General features: G+C 45.7%; 1 protein-coding gene, 1 long non-coding RNA gene and 1 other non-coding gene across 4 annotated transcripts; 2 read left to right on the top strand and 1 right to left on the bottom strand.

Moving 5' to 3' along the window:
- Positions 1 to 1,274: 1,274 nt before the first annotated feature.
- Positions 1,275 to 10,814, bottom strand: GLRX5 (glutaredoxin 5). Its single transcript, XM_019746277.3, has 2 exons — positions 10,453 to 10,814; positions 1,275 to 1,936 (listed from the first exon to the last, which is right to left on the bottom strand). Exons 1-2 carry the CDS (start codon positions 10,742 to 10,744, stop codon positions 1,758 to 1,760), a joined length of 471 nt encoding a protein of 156 aa, XP_019601836.3. The 5' UTR covers positions 10,745 to 10,814; the 3' UTR covers positions 1,275 to 1,757.
- A 315-nt stretch (positions 10,815 to 11,129) lies between these two features.
- Positions 11,130 to 12,839, top strand: LOC141570505 (uncharacterized). Of its 2 annotated transcripts, none has more exons than XR_012494538.2 (2): positions 11,130 to 11,525; positions 12,605 to 12,839. It is a non-coding gene; the product is annotated as an uncharacterized LOC141570505 (long non-coding RNA). The 2 variants fall into 2 exon arrangements; XR_012494539.2 differs by having other exon boundaries at positions 11,130 to 11,786.
- On the top strand, positions 12,062 to 12,336 carry LOC141570911 (small Cajal body-specific RNA 13). Its single transcript, XR_012495353.2, has one exon.
- Positions 12,840 to 18,349: the final 5,510 nt, after the last annotated feature.

The raw sequence follows: 18,349 nt of genomic DNA, 5'->3' as shown, positions 1-18,349 counted from the left end.
CCCTGCTTTTCTAGTCTCTGAAGCCCTGAGCTCCGTGATCAGCCAGGGGCCGTCCTCTAACCTGACAGGAGTTCCCAGTGAAGTGGGGGTGGGGCTACCATTTTCCATTCCTTTCCTTTGGGAATCCGGAAACCTCTGGGGGAGGGAGGTGGCAGGAAGAGCAAGCTATGAGAGGATCCCACAGGTCAGTCCTTACCTAAGCCCGTTGTCAAGGGTTTTTTCCAGAAGCACTCAAGTAGACGCAACAACCAACTCAGAGCAGGCCTCTAGGACAGCGCTGGATAGGAGCCATCCTTGCCTTCTCATGTGGGCCTTTTCATTAAAAAAAGGCATCCTCCTTCCCACCTCTGCCACTGTAGAGATGGAATTCTCGATGCCCGCTTGAGCCCCTGGAGATGAATGAAGGCACCTGGGAGTCCAAGGGCATGCCGGGACTGGATGGGCTTTCTTCCCAGGACCCACGGGAAAGCAGCTCCACTCCAGTCCCCGCGTGGAGAGGAACTGTGAGCCTTGTGAAAAGACAGGGCAGAACCGCTGCTATACTCCATTTCCCTTCCTGTAAAGGCCCTCGTTTCTAAGAAATAAAATACTCATTAGACCCTATTCTTTGGAAGACTGCGAGTGTCGTCTCCCTATTTAATGGCCGTAGGGCTTGCCAAGCACAGATGTTCAGAGGCAGGCAGGCGGGGCTGCCTCCTCCAGCCTCACCCACCTCACTTCTGGCCAGGCCACCGAAGCCTCCAACTGGACCTTCAACCCCACTCAGCATTAACACTTCCCCTCGAGAAATTAAAGCAGGCGTGAGAGCAATTTTTGTGGCACATTTAACAGAGTGTGAGAATCACTCTTAATTCCGAAAAACAAAAGGTCACAGGAACAAAAAGTCCTAATAGACGGCTCTAGACTGAATGTCTGTGTTCCCCCTGGGTCTTATGTTGACACCCAAAGTGATCATGTTAGGAGGTGAGGCCTTTGGGAAGTGGTTAGGTCATGAGGGTGGAGCCTCCATGACGGGGAGTAGCGCCCTAATAAAAGGGGCCGCAGAGAGCTTCCTAGTGAGGACACAGGGAGAAGACGCCGTCAGGGAACCAGGAGCGGGTCCTCACCGGACACCGAATCTGCTGAAGCCTTGACCTTGGACGTCCAGCCTCCAGAGCTGAGAGACGTACATTTCTGTCGCTCATAAGCCACCCAGTCTATGGTGTGTAGTTACAGCAGCAGGAACAGACGAAGACACAGAAGTGCTGCTATTCAGAACTGACAGTTCACACACACAGTATCCCTGGCTGTTTATTTTAAAAACAACATCTCAATTATCATGTTTTCTTCCTTGTCCATCATTTTTCTTAACAGCACAAGTTACAAAAAATTGGGGGGGTAGATATATTATCTTTGCAGACTGACATATTGGCAGAGGACTCATGAATAATAATGGTTCAAAAGCTCCTGCTTTTACCCCTGAATCAGGCAAAGAGCAAATCACAATGTGAGAACAAATTTTGTTTACATCAATCTCATCATACAATATTGAATTATTACAGTGCAGTGGTTATCATTAAGTTCACAACAGAATATTCTTAGCCCAAACACCACACACAAAAATCACCCAACTGCGTACAAACTGGAGAATCAGTGTAAGCAGTTGCTGAACAGCGAAAACCCAAATCGGTAAGGCTTCTCTGGCAGTGAGTCTCGGCCCAGTGGCTCCCTCTCCCGCCGGCTGGTGCGGCCTCGGCTCAGGGAGGACCCGGCCGCCCTCACTTGGAGTCCTGGTCTTTCGTTTCGTCCACAAGGGCGGAACGGATCCCCAGCTTTTTCAGCTCTTCCACGAGGTCCCCGTTTTGGTGCATCTGCAGAAGGATGTCACAGCCCCCCACGAACTCGCCGTTGAGGTACACCTGCGGGATGGTGGGCCAGTTGGAATAGTCCTTAATGCCTAGAGGGAAAGACAAGACACGTGAGTGTTGTTTAAATGGTTGGAGCTTTACCCACTCCCAGCTGAACACCCGTGTTCCTTCCCTGCTTCCCCCACGCCTGAGGAGCATAAGCATTAGAGCCAAGTGGACCGCGGGTTAGACCCTGACTCCTCCAATTACACACTGAGACCGAAGGCAGTTATTGCTTAACCCTTCATCCTCACAAGGGTTTTGTGAGACTCAGGTAAGAATGCTCTCGTAAAACACCTAACACACAATCAATCCACACTGGATTAAGCGCAGAGAACTTGACTGGTGGATGTAATTCACGCAGGATGTACAAGGCCACATTCCCACGCATCTACCAGTCATGTTTTCAGTGCAACAAAACCTGAAAGAAACGCCACAGCTTCATTTCCAAGTGGATACTTAACATGGATCCATAACGGTGGCTCACTGACCACGAGACTGTCCCCCCAGTGCCTGTGTGGGTTAGAGAATGCCTGCCACCAGTTACTTATGCTCGAGATGGTGGGTCATTGGTTTTATCCTGAATGATTCTTTAGCCCAGAGAAAAGTCCCTTCCCTATGGCTACAGGCTGCAGCCTTCGAGCCATTCAGCCCCTGCTGGGCGCTCCACGAGGCAGGGCAGGGAATCGGGCCCAGCACAGAGCTCCCAGTGACTGTTAAATGAAGGGAGTGTCGTAGGCCAGGCGGAGAGCCACGGGGGGAGTGGCACCCACGACCTGCTCTCAAGAGCTCACCGCAAACCAGAAACCACCGAGCATGCACGGGATCGGTCCTCCGTGCAGATGGCTTTGAGGACACCAGAGGAGGTGACAGGGCAGCCATGTGATTATTCTGTTCCATCTGAGCCATGAGGACAGTGGTTGCAACAGAACAGTAAGAAAGAAACGCGGTCTCAATCTTCAGATAGAAAAGATCACTCTTTTCTAACGTTCCTCCTCACCATTCTAACTCGTATGCTGAGATGAAATATACTTTTTAAAACATATCCAGCCAAAAAATGTCTGTTGGTTATATTCAAAGAGAGGATGGTCAAAAGCATGACTTACAATAATCACTATATATTACGTGATATTTTTATACCTATATAGACATTTTTAAGTGGCCAAAATGAGCACAGAATAAACAGAGAGGCCAACAGATTCTTCAAACAAAATACAATATTACACAAACAAAAAAAACCTGGGCCACCCCCCGCCCCCCAAAAAAATAGGCAAGGGGTAGTTTTATGTAAACAAATGAAAAATACAAGAACTGGTTCTTGATACCCTATTATTTATTATCATACATTTATTTTCCAAATAAAATTACGTATTTGAATTGTATCATAAATAACAGTCCCAAGATACAATACTTTTGTCTCTTTTAAAAGTCGCTGCCTTCTAAAAAAATAGCAACTTTTCTCTAAATGACAGCACTGGAGAAGCCCCCACCCTCAGGCTTTATCTTTCTTCTCCAGACTTCACATATGTAGAAATGGTTACAATCTTATAAGCCCCAAAAAACACACTTAAAAAAAAAAAAACACACCACTTTTTTATTAAGGTGTAATTGGCATATGCTGTTATATTAGTTTCAGGTACACAATTATTCGATGTTTGTATATATTGCAAAATGGTCACCACAGTCAATCTAACATCCATCAACCACAGAGTTAGGAAATTTTTTTCTTGTGATGAGACCTTTTAAGATCTACTCTTTTAGCAACTTTCAAATATGCAGTATTGTTAACTACAGTCACCATGCTGTACATTGCACCCCCAGAGAAGCACACTTCTAAGTCACTGTGGGGAGGGGGGTCTTAAAAAAATCAGCTAGATGTATGTGGTGGTTACGAATAAAGGGCAAATTGCATTGACGATCAGAATGTCTTTACAGTACCGATATCTAGGTATACTAGCATACCCTGAGGAACCCAACTTTCTCGTCCCTTTGATGTTTGGTGCTACAGTTAATGACAGCATGTAAGTTGTTGTGTTACTGTTTTTTGTGAACTCTATCCTCAAATATGGTCTATCAGAACTTATTTTACAGCGATGCCAGTCACACATCTTATTTTACTTTTATCGCCAGTCACAAATCTTATTTTGTTTTTAAGATGGCTGAGGGTGGGTGTGGGAATTAAGAAATGTTTAAAATAAATGTGGACTTCTCTTAATTCTTCTAAGCTTTCTTAAATATCTTTGACATTTATGTACATATTATGTTTTTTTCAATTAATAATATACTGTTTAGCTTTCCATGACAATAAATATCTACTGAGCATTTAGCGAATGCCTACAATTTTTGAAACACACCAAAAATGAAAATAAATTTGCCATCTGAGGGCCACCCAAAACCACACGTTTAATCTTAAAGAGTACACTTTTTGAAAGTAAAATCTTTGCTGAGTAAAGAATGATTTGCTTTCATCCATCATTTTTGAAGCACCACACTCAATCAAAGCACTAGGCTTGTCTTTTCACTAGGCTTGTCTAACTTGATGACGTTAGAGACCACGGATGTCCTGACCAGCAGGGGAGTCGGATGGAACACCAGAGTCAGTCCTCAACACTACCACGAGTGGGCTTTGCAGCACCCCGAGCACCCCACACAGTCACGTTTGAGGGAGGCTCACCCCTCCACAGCCCTCCGCCTGCGGCCGTCTTGCCTAGTAACTTCCATTCCAACAACTCAGAAGAACCCGACCTCAGAGCACACACTGGCATTACGACAACAGCCCAGGTTTACCAAGATTCTTACCTGCTTCTTTAATTTTTACATTAACGAGTATTGTAGGCGCTGACGTCAGGCAAAGCTTTGGCGTCTTTCTTAAAAAGTATGCTGTTTTCATTTGTAAAGAGTCGGAGTATCGGGTTAAATATTTCAGGAAACCACTAACTGATTCCTATGGAGTGAAGTGAGCAACTTCCAGTAATAAAAAAAAAAACCACTGTTTGTAAGCTGAAAATTTAAATGAATTTCATCGATTCACAATTAATTGTTTAAACATGGCTTAGTTCTCTCACATTCTAATTTTCAAAAACTGCAATATACAGTGATAGTTCTTACAAACATCACTTGGAATTACCCAGAATCAGAGAGAAACTCTTGAAAATTAGAAATCATACCCAAGAATGAATTTTAATGATAATCGTATTTTATAAGATGGTAGTGATTCGATTTGGGAGTGAAAATGGTAACTGCAAAGTTATGTAACAGGAAACACCAGGACTTGGGGGCTCGGAGGCTGTCTTACAAAACCAGCTCCACACATACCTCCTGCCGCACCAAAAACTGTAATTAATATTCCAACTGCCAAGCCAGAGTGCAGACCATGTGCTGCAAAATTCCTTTCCAGAACTTTCCGGGAGTACTTTTCAGAATCCAACACATTTCAGAACATTAGATGTCACTCGGGTTTGGACGACACATTGTAAGAGCGTCCTGATTACAGTCTGACTGGGCTCTGTGACCCTGGGCACGTCACACCACCTCCTCCTGGAGTCACATGTTTCTTCTTCTTCTTCCCTGACCGAGAGCATGACCCTAGCACTACAGGAAAACAGGAGGCCCTCAACAGAAGGAAAGCAAGGCGGGGAGGCAGAGTGAACAAGGCACTGGCTTGGCTTGCGAGCTTGTACACGTAGCCTCAGCTCAATCTGCTGATCTCTTGCCTCGGTTTCCTCATCTGTAAAATGGGAATAACCCCCAGGCCTCACAGATTTATGATGAAGAGAAAATGAGATTAAACAGGTGAAATGAATTAAACTCCCACAGTGGCAGGTACAATGTGACACTGAATTCTCACCACGACGATGTGCTCTACCCCACCCTTTGCAGTAATGCTTTTCTGAGAAATATTATATGCAATGGGAAAGAATGCAGGAACAATACTAATTAAGTATGCCATGCAGTATAAACATGCCAATCTACTGAGCTAAAGGTTACTGAGTTTCAGACTCTTTAAGTGTTTTACATAATCTCATTTAACCTTTACAAAAATCCTACTAGGTAAGCATAGCTATCCTTTTTACAGTAAGGAAATTAAAGCTTGGGGAGGCTAAATAAAGTAACCAGTCACAGTGCTTGCATGTGCTGGAGCCAGGACTCACATCCAGGCTTTAGGAGTCTGAAAACCAGGCTCCTGACCCCCCGAGGTAGCCCCTGGCCTGTGGCTGGCCTGTCACTCCTGCCTGTGAGCTACCTGCACACACGTACCTGCAACACAGGGGACGGTTCCACAGTGCTAACAGTTAGACACATGAATGGCATTACGCCATAATTACCTTTTTGTAACTTACTTTCTGACTGAACGTTGCATTTTTTTTGAAATTTACTTATCATAAATACATCTAGATCTAGTTCATCTTAACCACAATTTAGTTTTTCATCATATCACTAAATTACAGTTCGCTTATCCAGTCTGCTACTAATAGACCAACATCCCTTCTTGCCAATTTTTCATTATTACAAGCAATGCTGCCGTGAACATCCTTACATGTCTCCTAACTCACATGCAGGGAGGACTCGGTCTCTCTAAACCAAGGGATGGCTAACGAGGGCCTTCGGGTCCACTTTCTGTTTTTGTAAATAAAGTTTTATTGGAACTTAGCCACACTCATTCATTTTGCATTATCCCTGACTGCTTTCACGCCAGTTGAATAGTTGCAACAGAGACTGCATGGTCCACAAAGACTATTTAGTTTCTGGCCCTTTACAAGGGATGTTTGTCAATCCCACTCTAGACTATATACCCAGGAGTGAAGCAGCTGAGTCTTCAACTTGACTAGGTCCTGGCAGTTATTCCTCCAAAGCGCTGGTACCATTTTGTACTCTCATGTGCAGCATACCACACATCCACCACACAAACACACACAGCCAACTTGTTATCTGACTTTTAGAGCTTGCCAGTGTCAGGTTTTTTACAATCCCCTTAAATTCCCTGAAAAGGCTGAACATATTTTCAAATGCTTGATAAACACTCAAAAATAAGATAGTGATTATTCAATCAACAGACACTGCTCCAGATGCAAGAAATACAAGGGTGATCTGAATAGGCAGAAATTTAAGAGTTTTAAGAGCATGGAAGAGAGTTTACAGTAAATAAAAGAAGCATTTGCTTATTTGTTAAAACACTGAAAGCTTGCTCTCCTAAGCAACATACACAGTGCCCAGACAGTGGCACCAGACACGCTCCCTGTTCTCAGGAGGGCAAAATGCTATGTACAGACACGCATGATTTCCACTGTGTTAACAACAGCAACAACATATGTTAGAAACTACACCCAAGTGTTAATAATGGTTTATAGGGAATTACAGGTGATTTTCAGTTTCTGCATATTTTAGTGTTTCCAAGTTTCTTCCATAAGCACATTATTTTTACAACTGAAAATAAAGGCCCGTCTTTGTTAAGACCAGGATTAGGACACGGGGACACCTGTCTGCTGGGACCTGCCTCTTCTGTGCACGCCCATCACCCACACAGTGCGGCCTCAGTCACCTGTGTGCCTTGGCTCGCAGGTGGAGGCCTCTCTTCATCACCCTCCCTGGGCCCCGCGCCCAGAACAAGGACACGGCGATCCAGGGTCCTCCTCGAGCTTGGGCCCTTTGTAGAGCTCAGCCTTCTCTGGCACAAGAAAACAGGAGAAGCCCATTTCGTAGGATCCCCTCTCCATTACCAGTGACGCTGGGTCTGGGAAAGGTGCACAGACATCTCTTTTGGCTGATGAGTGAGCATCACACAGCCCGTCAGTCTCTCTTGGTAAACTGAGGGGTGTAGAGAGCAAAGAGATGACAAATCTTAATGTTTTAAAGCCTTACCCTGGCTAAACTAATCCCCACTGTGGGAACATGCTGACGCCACCCTGCCCGCCCATCTGGAGGTTCTGTGCAATATGTACATATATATATATATATATATATATATTTTAAATTGCCTTTTTATTATTATTATTATTATTATTTTATTGGGGCAGGGGAACAGGACTTTATTGGGGAACAGTGTGTACTTCCAGGCCTTTTTTCCAAGTCGTTGTTGTCCTTTCAATCTTAGTTGTGGAGGGTGCCGTTCAGCTTCAAGTTGTTATCCCTTCAGTCTTAGTTGTGGAGGGCACAGCTCAGCTCCAGGTCCAGTTGCCGTTTTCTAGTTGCAGGGGGCACAGCCCACCATCCCTTGCGGGAGTCAAACCGGCAAACTTGTGGTTGAGAGGACGCACTCCAACCAACTGAGCCATCCGGGAGCTCAGCTCAAGGTGCCATGTTCAATCTTAGTTGCAGGGGGCACAGCCCACCATCCCTTGCGGGAGTCAAACCGGCAAACTTGTGGTTGAGAGGACGCACTCCAACCAACTGAGCCATCCGGGAGCTCAGCTCAAGGTGCCATGTTCAATCTTAGTTGCAGGGGGCACAGCCCACCATCCCTTGCGGGATTCGAGGAGTTGAACTGACAACCTTGTGGTTGAGAGCCCCCTGGCCCATGTGGGAATCGAACCGGCAGCCTTCGGAGTTAGGAGCGGGGAGCTCTAACCTCCTGAGCCACTGGGGCCGGCCCCCAATATGTACATATTTATGCAACACATTTATTAACAGAAATAACAATCTGGTAAAACTCAATGGTCAAGAAATTTAAGGATTAAATTCTTGTTGTTGTTGTTGTTTAAACAGTTAAGAACATAAGATCAGAAGCCAGACATACATACAAGATAGAAGACAGACACATAGTGCTTTCAGTAAACATTCTTACTTCTGCTCCTACTTTATTAACCCTATTCCAGGATATCCTATTGCCAGTTATACTAAACAGGAGAACATAAATTTACAAACCAAAGACCCTCAAAACTTTATACTAAGCAAGTTATCAATGACACAACTTTTTACCAATGGCCACATTGGCAATTTGCAGGGGACCTGTGGTAAGTTCCCAGATGAAAGATAAGATTTCCTACCTTATCTTTTAGTCAGAGAAGCTGTTGCTGGATGAAAACTGTACGTGAAAAACCCAGAGCCTTAGCAACTGAAAAACCCAGCGCCTAGCCACTGGTGGCATTCTAGACCAGGAAGACAAAAGGAACACGAGCATAACACAAGGTAATATTACATATACCTGGCAACGTTGGCCTGCCTGCTCTACCCTGCCTTGTATCTACCCACCAAAACCAAGAGTTTTGTAAGGATTAGATAATATAGGGGAAAATACTTTGAAAACCAGTAATGCTAAAAATAAAACAGCTACCAGTTAGTAGTGCCTTTTGTGTGCCAGATGAGATGACAGGAACGTCCTGAAAGTTTTACTTTCTTTTTTTCCTCACAAAAACTTTGCCAAGTTTGGTTTTATTATCCTCCCATTACCGAAAAGTTAAATGCAGTCATGTGACAATCTTAACGTGCACAGCTGACTGGCTGCAGAAGGACGCCAACCCAAAGCCTTTCCTCGACACCAGCCTGTGTCACCCATGTAGGAATGACTAGGATTGATAATTTCAAAAGCAGAATAACAGTCCGAAATGTAGACTAAGAAAACGTGGATTCTACATGGAGGATAACACAGAACACAGTGCTTTAAGCCTCCTTTTAGAACCCTGTAACTAACAGCCCTGGGCTCAGGAAGAGGCCAGGACTCAGCCATTATACATCTCTAATGGGAACACAGGGTACCTGAGCCACCCTCCAGGAGGTACAGGCCCAGCTTCCCCATTTCTCCACCAACCCGGACCCACCCTAGCCAAGGAGCAGACCCAAGACGTGCACAGAAGGTTCCCAGCCCTGCCCTCGGCAGAAATGATGCTAATTAGCAGACAGCCTCCCTCCACTCCCCTGGGCCAGTGAAAAGCCCAGGTGGTGAGTGGCCCCTGGTCCGTTGAGCTCCGAGCCTGGGTTAGGAGTTAGCTAAGGCCCGGGGATCATTCCTTGTCCCTCCCCCCACGAGCCTCTCGGAACCCTGGCCACCACAACTTCTCCCCTGCCCTGGATGTCATGCCTTTTCCTCCCGCACCACCAGAGCCCAACTCAGACTAGTCTAAATGCTGTGCCAACCTCCTCCTTATAGCAACAACACAGGGCGGCCCCGCACCCCGTGGGCCTTGAAGCACGAGCGCAGCCTCTGACCTCACCAGCCTCAGACAACGGCGACCTCGGCCTGACCGTTCACAGCACCAGGTCCTTATCCAGGAGACAGGCCAACCCCCTCAAAGTGTTCCCCAAAGTGCCACCTCCTAGGTTTTCTTACTGTATCCCTCGTCCCACTTCCCCAGCCCTGCAGAGCGGACAGTCAGGCTGCTGACCACTCTCCTCGGATTCAGCCGGAGAGCACTCGCCGAAACGCCTATCTCAGCTCAGAGTGCAGACCGCAGAGCCGCTAGGACTTACCCCACTGCCCAGTTTGGCACCAGGACCAGTTCAAGTCAATCACGCCCCACCCCTGACCCTCAAGCAGGTACCCCGTGCCCGAGCTCGAACCCCAAGACAGACCCCCGGCGCCTCAGAGCGGCCTCGGCCGGTCGCCCCCGGCCCCGCCCCCGCAGGCCCTGACCTTGCCGGAGCTGGGGGTCGTCCAACACGTTGTAGGCCGCGTAGTCGCTGACGCCGTGCAGCCGCAGGATCTGCACCACCGCGTTGCTGAAGCCGCACTGGGGCTGCTCCGGCGTGCCCTTCAGGAAGACCACCACCTTGTCCTTCTTCACGAGCGCGTCCAGCTGCTCCGCCGAGCCGCTGCCGCCGCCCGAGCCCACCGCTCGCACGCCCGGGCCCCGCAGGCCACCGCCGCTCGCGCCGCGCCCCCAGCGGAGCAGAACTGCCGCCGCCCGGCCCAGGGACCCGCTCATCCCGCACGCTCGCCGGAACCCTCGACAGCGGGGGACTTCAGCTTACCACCGGGCGCTTTTCCCCGCCCCTCAGCGAGTCGGCCTGCCCCCCGGGAGTTCTCATTGGGTCAGCTCCGAATTGCTCTCCGTGATTGGAGGATGCTGGCCCGCAATTACTCGAGTCTACCAATCATGTTACTTGTCCCATCCCTACTGGTTGAAGGTGGTGCTTACGCTTGAGCCGCATCCTACAGCATTACCATTGGCCGTCAGTAACCGCTTTGTCAGTTGATTGGAGAGAGTGGATGTCCATCAGGGTCACGCTCCTAGGCAAGGAGAGGAGAAAGGAGGGAAAGAGGACTTCCCTCCGTAGGTTAGACGGGCCTGCTGGGATAGCCTGGGAAGACTTGGAAAGGCGCTGGGCGGGGTTTCCGCGTTCCACGGAACGCCGGGAAGAAGTCACTTCCAGGTGACGGTTCCGGTTCCGGTTCCGGTGTAGGCGGTAGTTGAGTTGCCATGGATACGCCCTTTTGGGGCGCCGCGTTCCTGCGTTTGGGGCGGCAGCCGTTCTGCAGCGGGCGTGGGCCGTCTTTCCCAGCTTAGGTGAGCGACTTCGGTGCCTCCGTAAGGCCACGGCCAAATGCAACCGTTAGTGGCGGGAGGGGAGACCGGGCGGAACACTGGCTACAGGCCGGCTTGTGGCTGCCGCGTCCGCGCCGGGGCCACGTGGCCCGGCCCCCCGCTGGCCCCGCCTCCCACGTGGAAGCAGGGGCCAGGCTTCGGCCCCATGGCTCCGCGTGTGGTGCGTGATTGTTTCTCTCTAGAACAACTTTCATTTTAAAAGTGTGTAAAGCGCTCTCATCTGTGTGAGCCCACCTGGGTTTGGCGTTTCGCTGACTCTCCAGCCCACTATGGGCCTGGCCCCGGGAACGGTTTGTTGAACGGGGAATGAAGACGGGAATTGGTTCGTTTGAGACACGTTTTCCAGCAGCTGCTGCGTGCTCCCCAAGGTGCCGGAACGGGGTCTCCAGGGGGACCTTGTGCCCAAAGCTTGTAGTCGGCGGTGAGAAACGAGAAACGGATACACAGTAATGGGGGAGGAGGTGCAAAGGAGAGAGGACGCCTCCCTAAGCCCATTGTTTTCTCTCTTTTCTGTTGTAGTTTTTACACCTTCACATTCTAGTATTTACTAGCTTGTTAATTGATTTCGTTCCCAGTCACTCGACTTAATTCACTGCTCTATCCTCAGTACCTAGAACAGTGCCTGGAATGTGGCAAATGCTCGTGTTCGTGGAACGAATGACTTCGAAAGAGCAGGACTCAGTGAAACCGCTACATGATCTGTAGTCTTGGAGCGGCCCTGGGTTGGTGGTACCCTAGGGCACACCAGACTTGCAGAAAAAGCGTACTCCAGAGGAAGCTGAGGCATGACTGCTCAAGAGCCAGCCGTTGCATGTGCAATTTTCCTCTGACAGTTCCTGGGTACTGTTGCCACGGTGATCATGACTGTCCCATGTCATTATCTATCGACCAACAGTAAGAGAAGCTTTGCAGTCGAGATATTGTTTGACAGATGGAGTGGTTTCTGTTGAACACTAAGTACTGCTACAAATTACTTTTTTAAAACCCTTAAGTATTTTTAAAGTTATTGCTGGAGCTGAACTGTTTATGCTTTAGAGGTGCCCAAATTTGAAATCAGAAAATTAGTACATGTGCTGTCAGCAGGTGAATCTTCCAAATAATCCTCCAGCATGAAACCTGAGCTGAGTAAACGGAAATAAACCAAAGACATTATTCAGAAGTACATACTAACATTTGGGGGTTTTCCAATGTGGGACACAAAATTGATCAGCTTTCTTAAAGGATCTTTTTTCCCCCCAGATTCATTGATTCCAGGTAAATCAGAGGAACAGGCATCAGGAACAGAAATACACAGGAAACGCTGTACGTACACTGAAGCAGAGCTGCTGTTTCAGAAGTCCAGCATCTGGTCCACATAATACGAGAGAATAAATTATTTCCAAAATCACCTAACTTTTACTCATGCTCTTATTATAGTAAGTTGGTTTTGTTCTTTTTTTAAAATTAAATGTCAGCGATTTGTTCCTGAAAACCTAACTTGTTTATTGCCTACTCTAAACTAATGCGGCTTTTGTGTTGCCTGGAAGAGGGAGGAGAATTTGCAGACTTGTGTTCCGAGGATCCAGAGGTGCAGAGTAGTGAGGGGAGTAGCGTATCTCTTACCTAGTGTGTAATCTTGGCTTCGGAAGTGTCATTGTGTTTTTCAGATGTCAGATGTTTCATTAAGTTGAGAACACATCTGTCATTATAGATTAAGAGTAATCCTTGAGCCGGCAGAACACAAAGCCTGTGTTTTTCAAACTCACTAAGTAGACTTGCTGTGTTCAGTAGAACGTGATAAGAACATATGTGAAATGTAAGGATATGGGAAAGCACGTTTGTGCAGTTGTCAGGGAACTAAGTAGGATGGCTTTCATAGCATGATTGAGGGCAAGAAAACAAATCATGTATGTAAACCAAAGATATTGGAACAACGCACCTAAGTTTAAGTTTTTAATAAAGGAACCAAAAATATAAAATGTGTATGTTGAACATACTCATTTCTGTCTTTGATTTAAAACCACTCTTGGAGTATTGGCACCAAACATCAGTGATTCAATTAAAGAAGCAAAGAAAATAGTATTCAAAATGTTTCTTCCAAAGCATCAAAATGTTATATATGATGTGGCACTTTAGTTAAGGAATTCTATAATGAAAACATGCATGACAAAAATATATTTCATAAAAATACAGATGTCAGGAATCTGCACTTATGTCAAATGTTTTGAACACATAAGTCAGTTATCTTTATCATTTTGTGATCTCTTACCTGTGGACATTAATGGGGAAATGCGGGTGGGAAATACATAGAAATTTAGGAGAATTCTGGAATTTTGGTCGTGAGATATTATTAGACCCAAACTAAGTAATCAAGATATACAAACATGCTGACTCGGGCATCCTAAGAATGTTTTTCTTCCCTGCGCTTATTTATAGATAAGGCTTTCCTATATTTGGTAAAATTTCTCCTTTCCACCCACTTCTCCAAAAGTAAATTCACCATGGTTAAGAACCTGACAAATTTGAAATAGTATCTTCCTGTGTATCAGCCCTAAATGTGGAGTCAGGATTATTGAGCCTGAGACGATGCTGTATTTGAACACTCAGCACGTCAGTGTTTCTGACTTCAGTCTAGAAGTCACTGCTGTATTCTGACAAATAGGGTGTGTTTCTATGCACAGGACATTCCATAGAGAAATGGCAAGGTCCACGCTGGCCTGAGTATTCTGTGTCATTTTAAGAGAAAAGTGGCTGCTTGGTTTGCCACTTTGGTTTGTTCAACAAGGGGTTGAGCCACCAAACACTCCTGAGCTAAAATATAAAGTATGTGTGACCCAGAGTTCCGGAGACCTGAGCTGGAATCCGAAACCCTTCTCTGGTGCACCTAGCCATTATCCAGTAATTTTAGAGCATTACTGCAACCCTGGGATTAACTTGACTCCTCAACTACCCTAAAAATAATGTAATGTGTGAGAAACCAAGGCAGTGCCTAGCCCTGGGAGAGAATCTTTGCTAATCCCTAATGCAAAGATAGAAATGCCTTTTGGATTTTTACTACCTCTATCTGACAAAGACAGCTGGTTTTATAAATAACTCCTCTGGCCATGGGAGTGGCCTGAGTTGTGCTAATCGCTGTTTCCCACACCAAGTGAGCTCAGCCTGGAGACAGGAAGGAAGGCCTCATCGGGGCCCCTCCCACTGTATCATAGGCCCTGCGTCCTCTGGGTAAAATGAAGAGAAATGGTGGGTTGTAAATGGGCTTAGCGCAGCCTGAACCGACCATGGGAGCCGCAGGTGAAAACGGATTCTCCGAGGCAGCTTTATGAAGAACCTGGGTATCACAGCAGAAACATCCTGTTCTGGGTGTTGAATTGTCTGCGTGTGAGGCCTGGGTTCCAGTCCTAAGCATCCCTAAATACTTAGGAGGTTTTTCTTATTCTCCTTGGAATTTTCCACCCCTCCTATCTTCCCCTTCCTGGATTTGTGAAAAATGTATTTGCAATATCTGCAAAAAGGTATGCCTATTTCCAGATGTTATATATATATATATGCATGCTGCAGTTTTAAGGAATCTATTTTTACTCCATTCCTCTGCTCCTAAATGTTTACCCACCAAATAATACTGTCTTGCATGTATAACATGCAGTTTGTTCTTCAAATAGGTTTTGTGTACACGCTTTCATTTGGAGCTTACCTTAACTCTAGGATAATGGTTCTCGGACATTTTGGCCCCCAAATTATGTTCTCCTTACAGTATTTGTTTATACCACCTTTTCGACAGGTTTGAACACTTTGGGTTCTTCTAGAAGTTGTGTTGCCTTCACAAGCACTTTTTAAATTTTACTGCTGAATCAGCATCACCAAAATTAAACATTCTTGAATTATCTTGTCTGGCTTTGCATGTGAATATATTAGATACAGATGCGATTTTTATGCTCTATAGAACTAAAATGACAATAATTTCAATCCACAAATCCAATGAAAAAATGTAAACCATAGCTTTTCATTTCTGAAAGTTATGTTTTCTTTCATCCTCATGGCTTTTTCACATTGAGGACCGAACTCCTGGCTGTAGGCTTTAAAATGAGACCTCTGCTGGCTTTTGTTTTGTTGAGAACCTTGTTTTATTCTGAGGAAAATAACCCAAGTCATATCTCCTATAAGGTAATATTAAGTGGTAATCAAAACATGTTCAGACTTGATTAAAGATTATAAAGGAATTGTTGACTTTTCCTCAACTGTCTAATGAAAGATTTTAGTGTTTTGCATTATGGTGTTTTTGGTTTTGTTTACCAGCAGATAGTTTCCATAACTCTAAACTATTACTACATTCCAACGACTTCTGAGAAAACACCTAGACCACAGAATATAAAAAGCAAGGAGCCAGTGCTGTTAGGGGTCAAAGCTGTTAGGAAGAGTTATCTGTTAGCAGAAGTTTGTATCTCCCTCTGATAATCACTGAGTTGCAGCCGGACGAACAGTTAGAAATTTTTATTATTTTCCTCTGGATGATTGCTAAGATGTATTGCCAAGGCCTTAAATTCTCTTTATGATGAGGCAGAATTCCATTTCGTACTTCCACCTTTGAGCCTGAATATTATAATTGTATGCCTTCAAAATTAAATCTTGCTGTCATGGGGATCCATTGCTCCAGCCTTCAAAGGAAGAGAGATTCACCCCAGTTTCATGGGGTGGTGGGGGATGGAAATAGGATGAGACATTAGCTTTTCATTTTCCTTTACAGGAAAAAATTGGAGGATTTTAAATACTTTTTTCTGCTTTTATGGCCAGAAAAATTCCGTTTGTTAATTCTAAACTTTATCCTTTTTGAAAGTGTAGCGTACTGAGATATAGTTAATTGTTATCAAATTTCAGTGACCCAGGGTTTCAAAGAGTTTTAATGAAAGACTATGTTATAAACTATTCTGTTTAAAAAAAGAAAAGGGGAGAGAGCACTTTGCATTAGCCTCACTTGCTAGTTGGGTGACCAGGAGAATTTTGTATGAAAAGCCTTGGGGAGAAGGTGCCCTATTGGCAGGGCTTCTGGCCTCAGATGCACAGTGATGGGGCATTTCCCTGTAGTAGCTCTTATCAGAGCAGCTCGAAGGCGGCCAGTCAGTTGGCGAGATAGTCCCATTGGTTCATCTCTCCCCATACCACACGGTGACAGCTCTGCCAGTTCACACGTGCTGGGGGCAGAGCCAGTAGTATCCTCTTACTTGAAGGGATTTTTGCTTATGTTAAAAATTAACACATATTTCAAAATCGTTCTGTCTCTTGAGAAACCTGGAGTATTTATTTCATAATGAGCCTTTGCCTTACCCTGCAAGGCAGGTAGGGGGCACTAGTCTATTTTACTTAGGGAGCAGGGCAGCAAGAGCCAAAGAGGGCTGGCTGTTCCTGTCATTACATAGTGTCTGGGAATTAACCAGTTTGCCTGATCCTAGCAAGAGTCATTTCTCACCCAAGGCCTGTTCTTACTTCAGGGAATGGCTAACTTGCTTAGTTTTCTAATATTACAGCCGCAACAGAGCAGAAGCAGTAAATTTAAAAAGCTTCACACTAAAAGCAGGAAGAAGCAATGACTAATAGGCTAACAGGAGATTTTAAAAATTAAGAAGCAGACATTCTGGGCGCATTTGGTGGACGTCGGGGCCAACGATCCTCACACGACACTTGTTTAGCCTGAGAGCCATGTATAGTAATTCCAAGTCACCAAGAAAAGGAAATTCTATTCCACGTGCTCTGGATCAGAAGTCAAGGAAATGCAGTATATGTTAGAGTGTCAACAAAAATTACACACACGCAGGGCTTCAAGAGGTTATGTGAAAAGCGAAACAGAGGGATACTTGCTTCCTTCTTTATGCCAGGCAAACAGATTTTAGTCTGCTTCTGTTACGTACTTCGTGTTAGCCCATGGTAAGCACCTTAGAAATACTTACTCAATTTAATTAGGTGGTGAGGGATTGAATGATGTTGGCATAAAGTTGGGTTTTTCTAAACTGAACCAAATGTTGGGCTGGAGGGAGCTGGGCTGACGTGAGGCCTGGAGATGGCCGTCCGCACAGCAGTTCTGTGCGTGCTGTTGGACCTGGGGGAACAATTGTAGGCATTAAACGGTATAACCAGCCCGATTTCACTGCCGTTGGGGACCACGACCCTGCAGCGGCTTTGCACGGAACATTGTCTTATTTTTTGTGCCGCTGCCCCCCCCAGACCCGCAGCTTGTAGCCCCACTGAGTTCATCGTTTACTCCACCCCCCACCCCCGTCCTTGGCGCTATTCCGCGCACGTAGTACAAGTCCTGACAATTAAGTTCGCGAACTTGTTGCAAGGATGTCGCTAATCTTTTTTGATATCAGAGGGATTATTCATCATGAATTTGTACCAGCTGGACAGTTAACCAAGTTTACTATTTGAAACTGCTGAAAAGGCTGCGTGAAAAAGTTAGACGATGTGAACTTTTTGCCAACAATTCGTGGCTCTTGCATCACGACAATGCACCAGCTCACACAGCACTGTCTGTGAGGGAGTTTTTAGCCAGTAAACAAATAACTGTATTGGAACACCCTCCCTACTCACCTGATCTGGCCCCCAGTGACTTCTTTCTTTACCTGAAGATAAAGGAAATATTGAAAGGAAGATATTTTGATGACATTCAGGACATCAAGGGTAATACGATGACAGCTCTCATGGCCATTCCAGAAAGAGTTCCAAATTGCTTTGAAGTGTAGACTAGGCACTGGTGTTGGTGCATAGCTTCCCAAGGGGAGTACTTCAAAGGTGACCATAGTGATATTCAGCAATGAGGTATGTAGTACTTTTTCTAGGAGGAGTTCGCGAACTTAATTGACCTCGTATGTGCTCAATACACATATCTTGAATGAAGAACACATAACATGGTGACAATACAGGACAGTATCTCAGAAATCCCAAATGGCGAGAAACTCACAAAACTGCCCATGCCGTAGGAGGGCAAGAAACATTAGCCATGTGGCACCCACC

Source organism: Rhinolophus sinicus, chromosome 3 (genome assembly GCF_057876585.1).
Source record: "Rhinolophus sinicus isolate RSI-liver-muscle chromosome 3, RSI-T2T, whole genome shotgun sequence".
Taxonomy (NCBI): domain Eukaryota; kingdom Metazoa; phylum Chordata; class Mammalia; order Chiroptera; family Rhinolophidae; genus Rhinolophus; species Rhinolophus sinicus.
Note: the sequence above shows the minus strand (reverse complement) of the source record. Positions and strands in the feature narration are given on the sequence as shown.

Bases quoted from the DNA above. Each gene is read 5' to 3' on its own strand.
- GLRX5 (XM_019746277.3), bottom strand. From the start codon at position 10,744: ATGAGCGGGTCCCTGGGCCGGGCGGCGGCAGTTCTGCTCCGCTGGGGG. The intron at 1,937-10,452 runs GTCAGGGCCTGC...CTTTCCCTCTAG, and splicing joins CGACCCCCAGCTCCGGCAAG to GCATTAAGGACTATTCCAAC.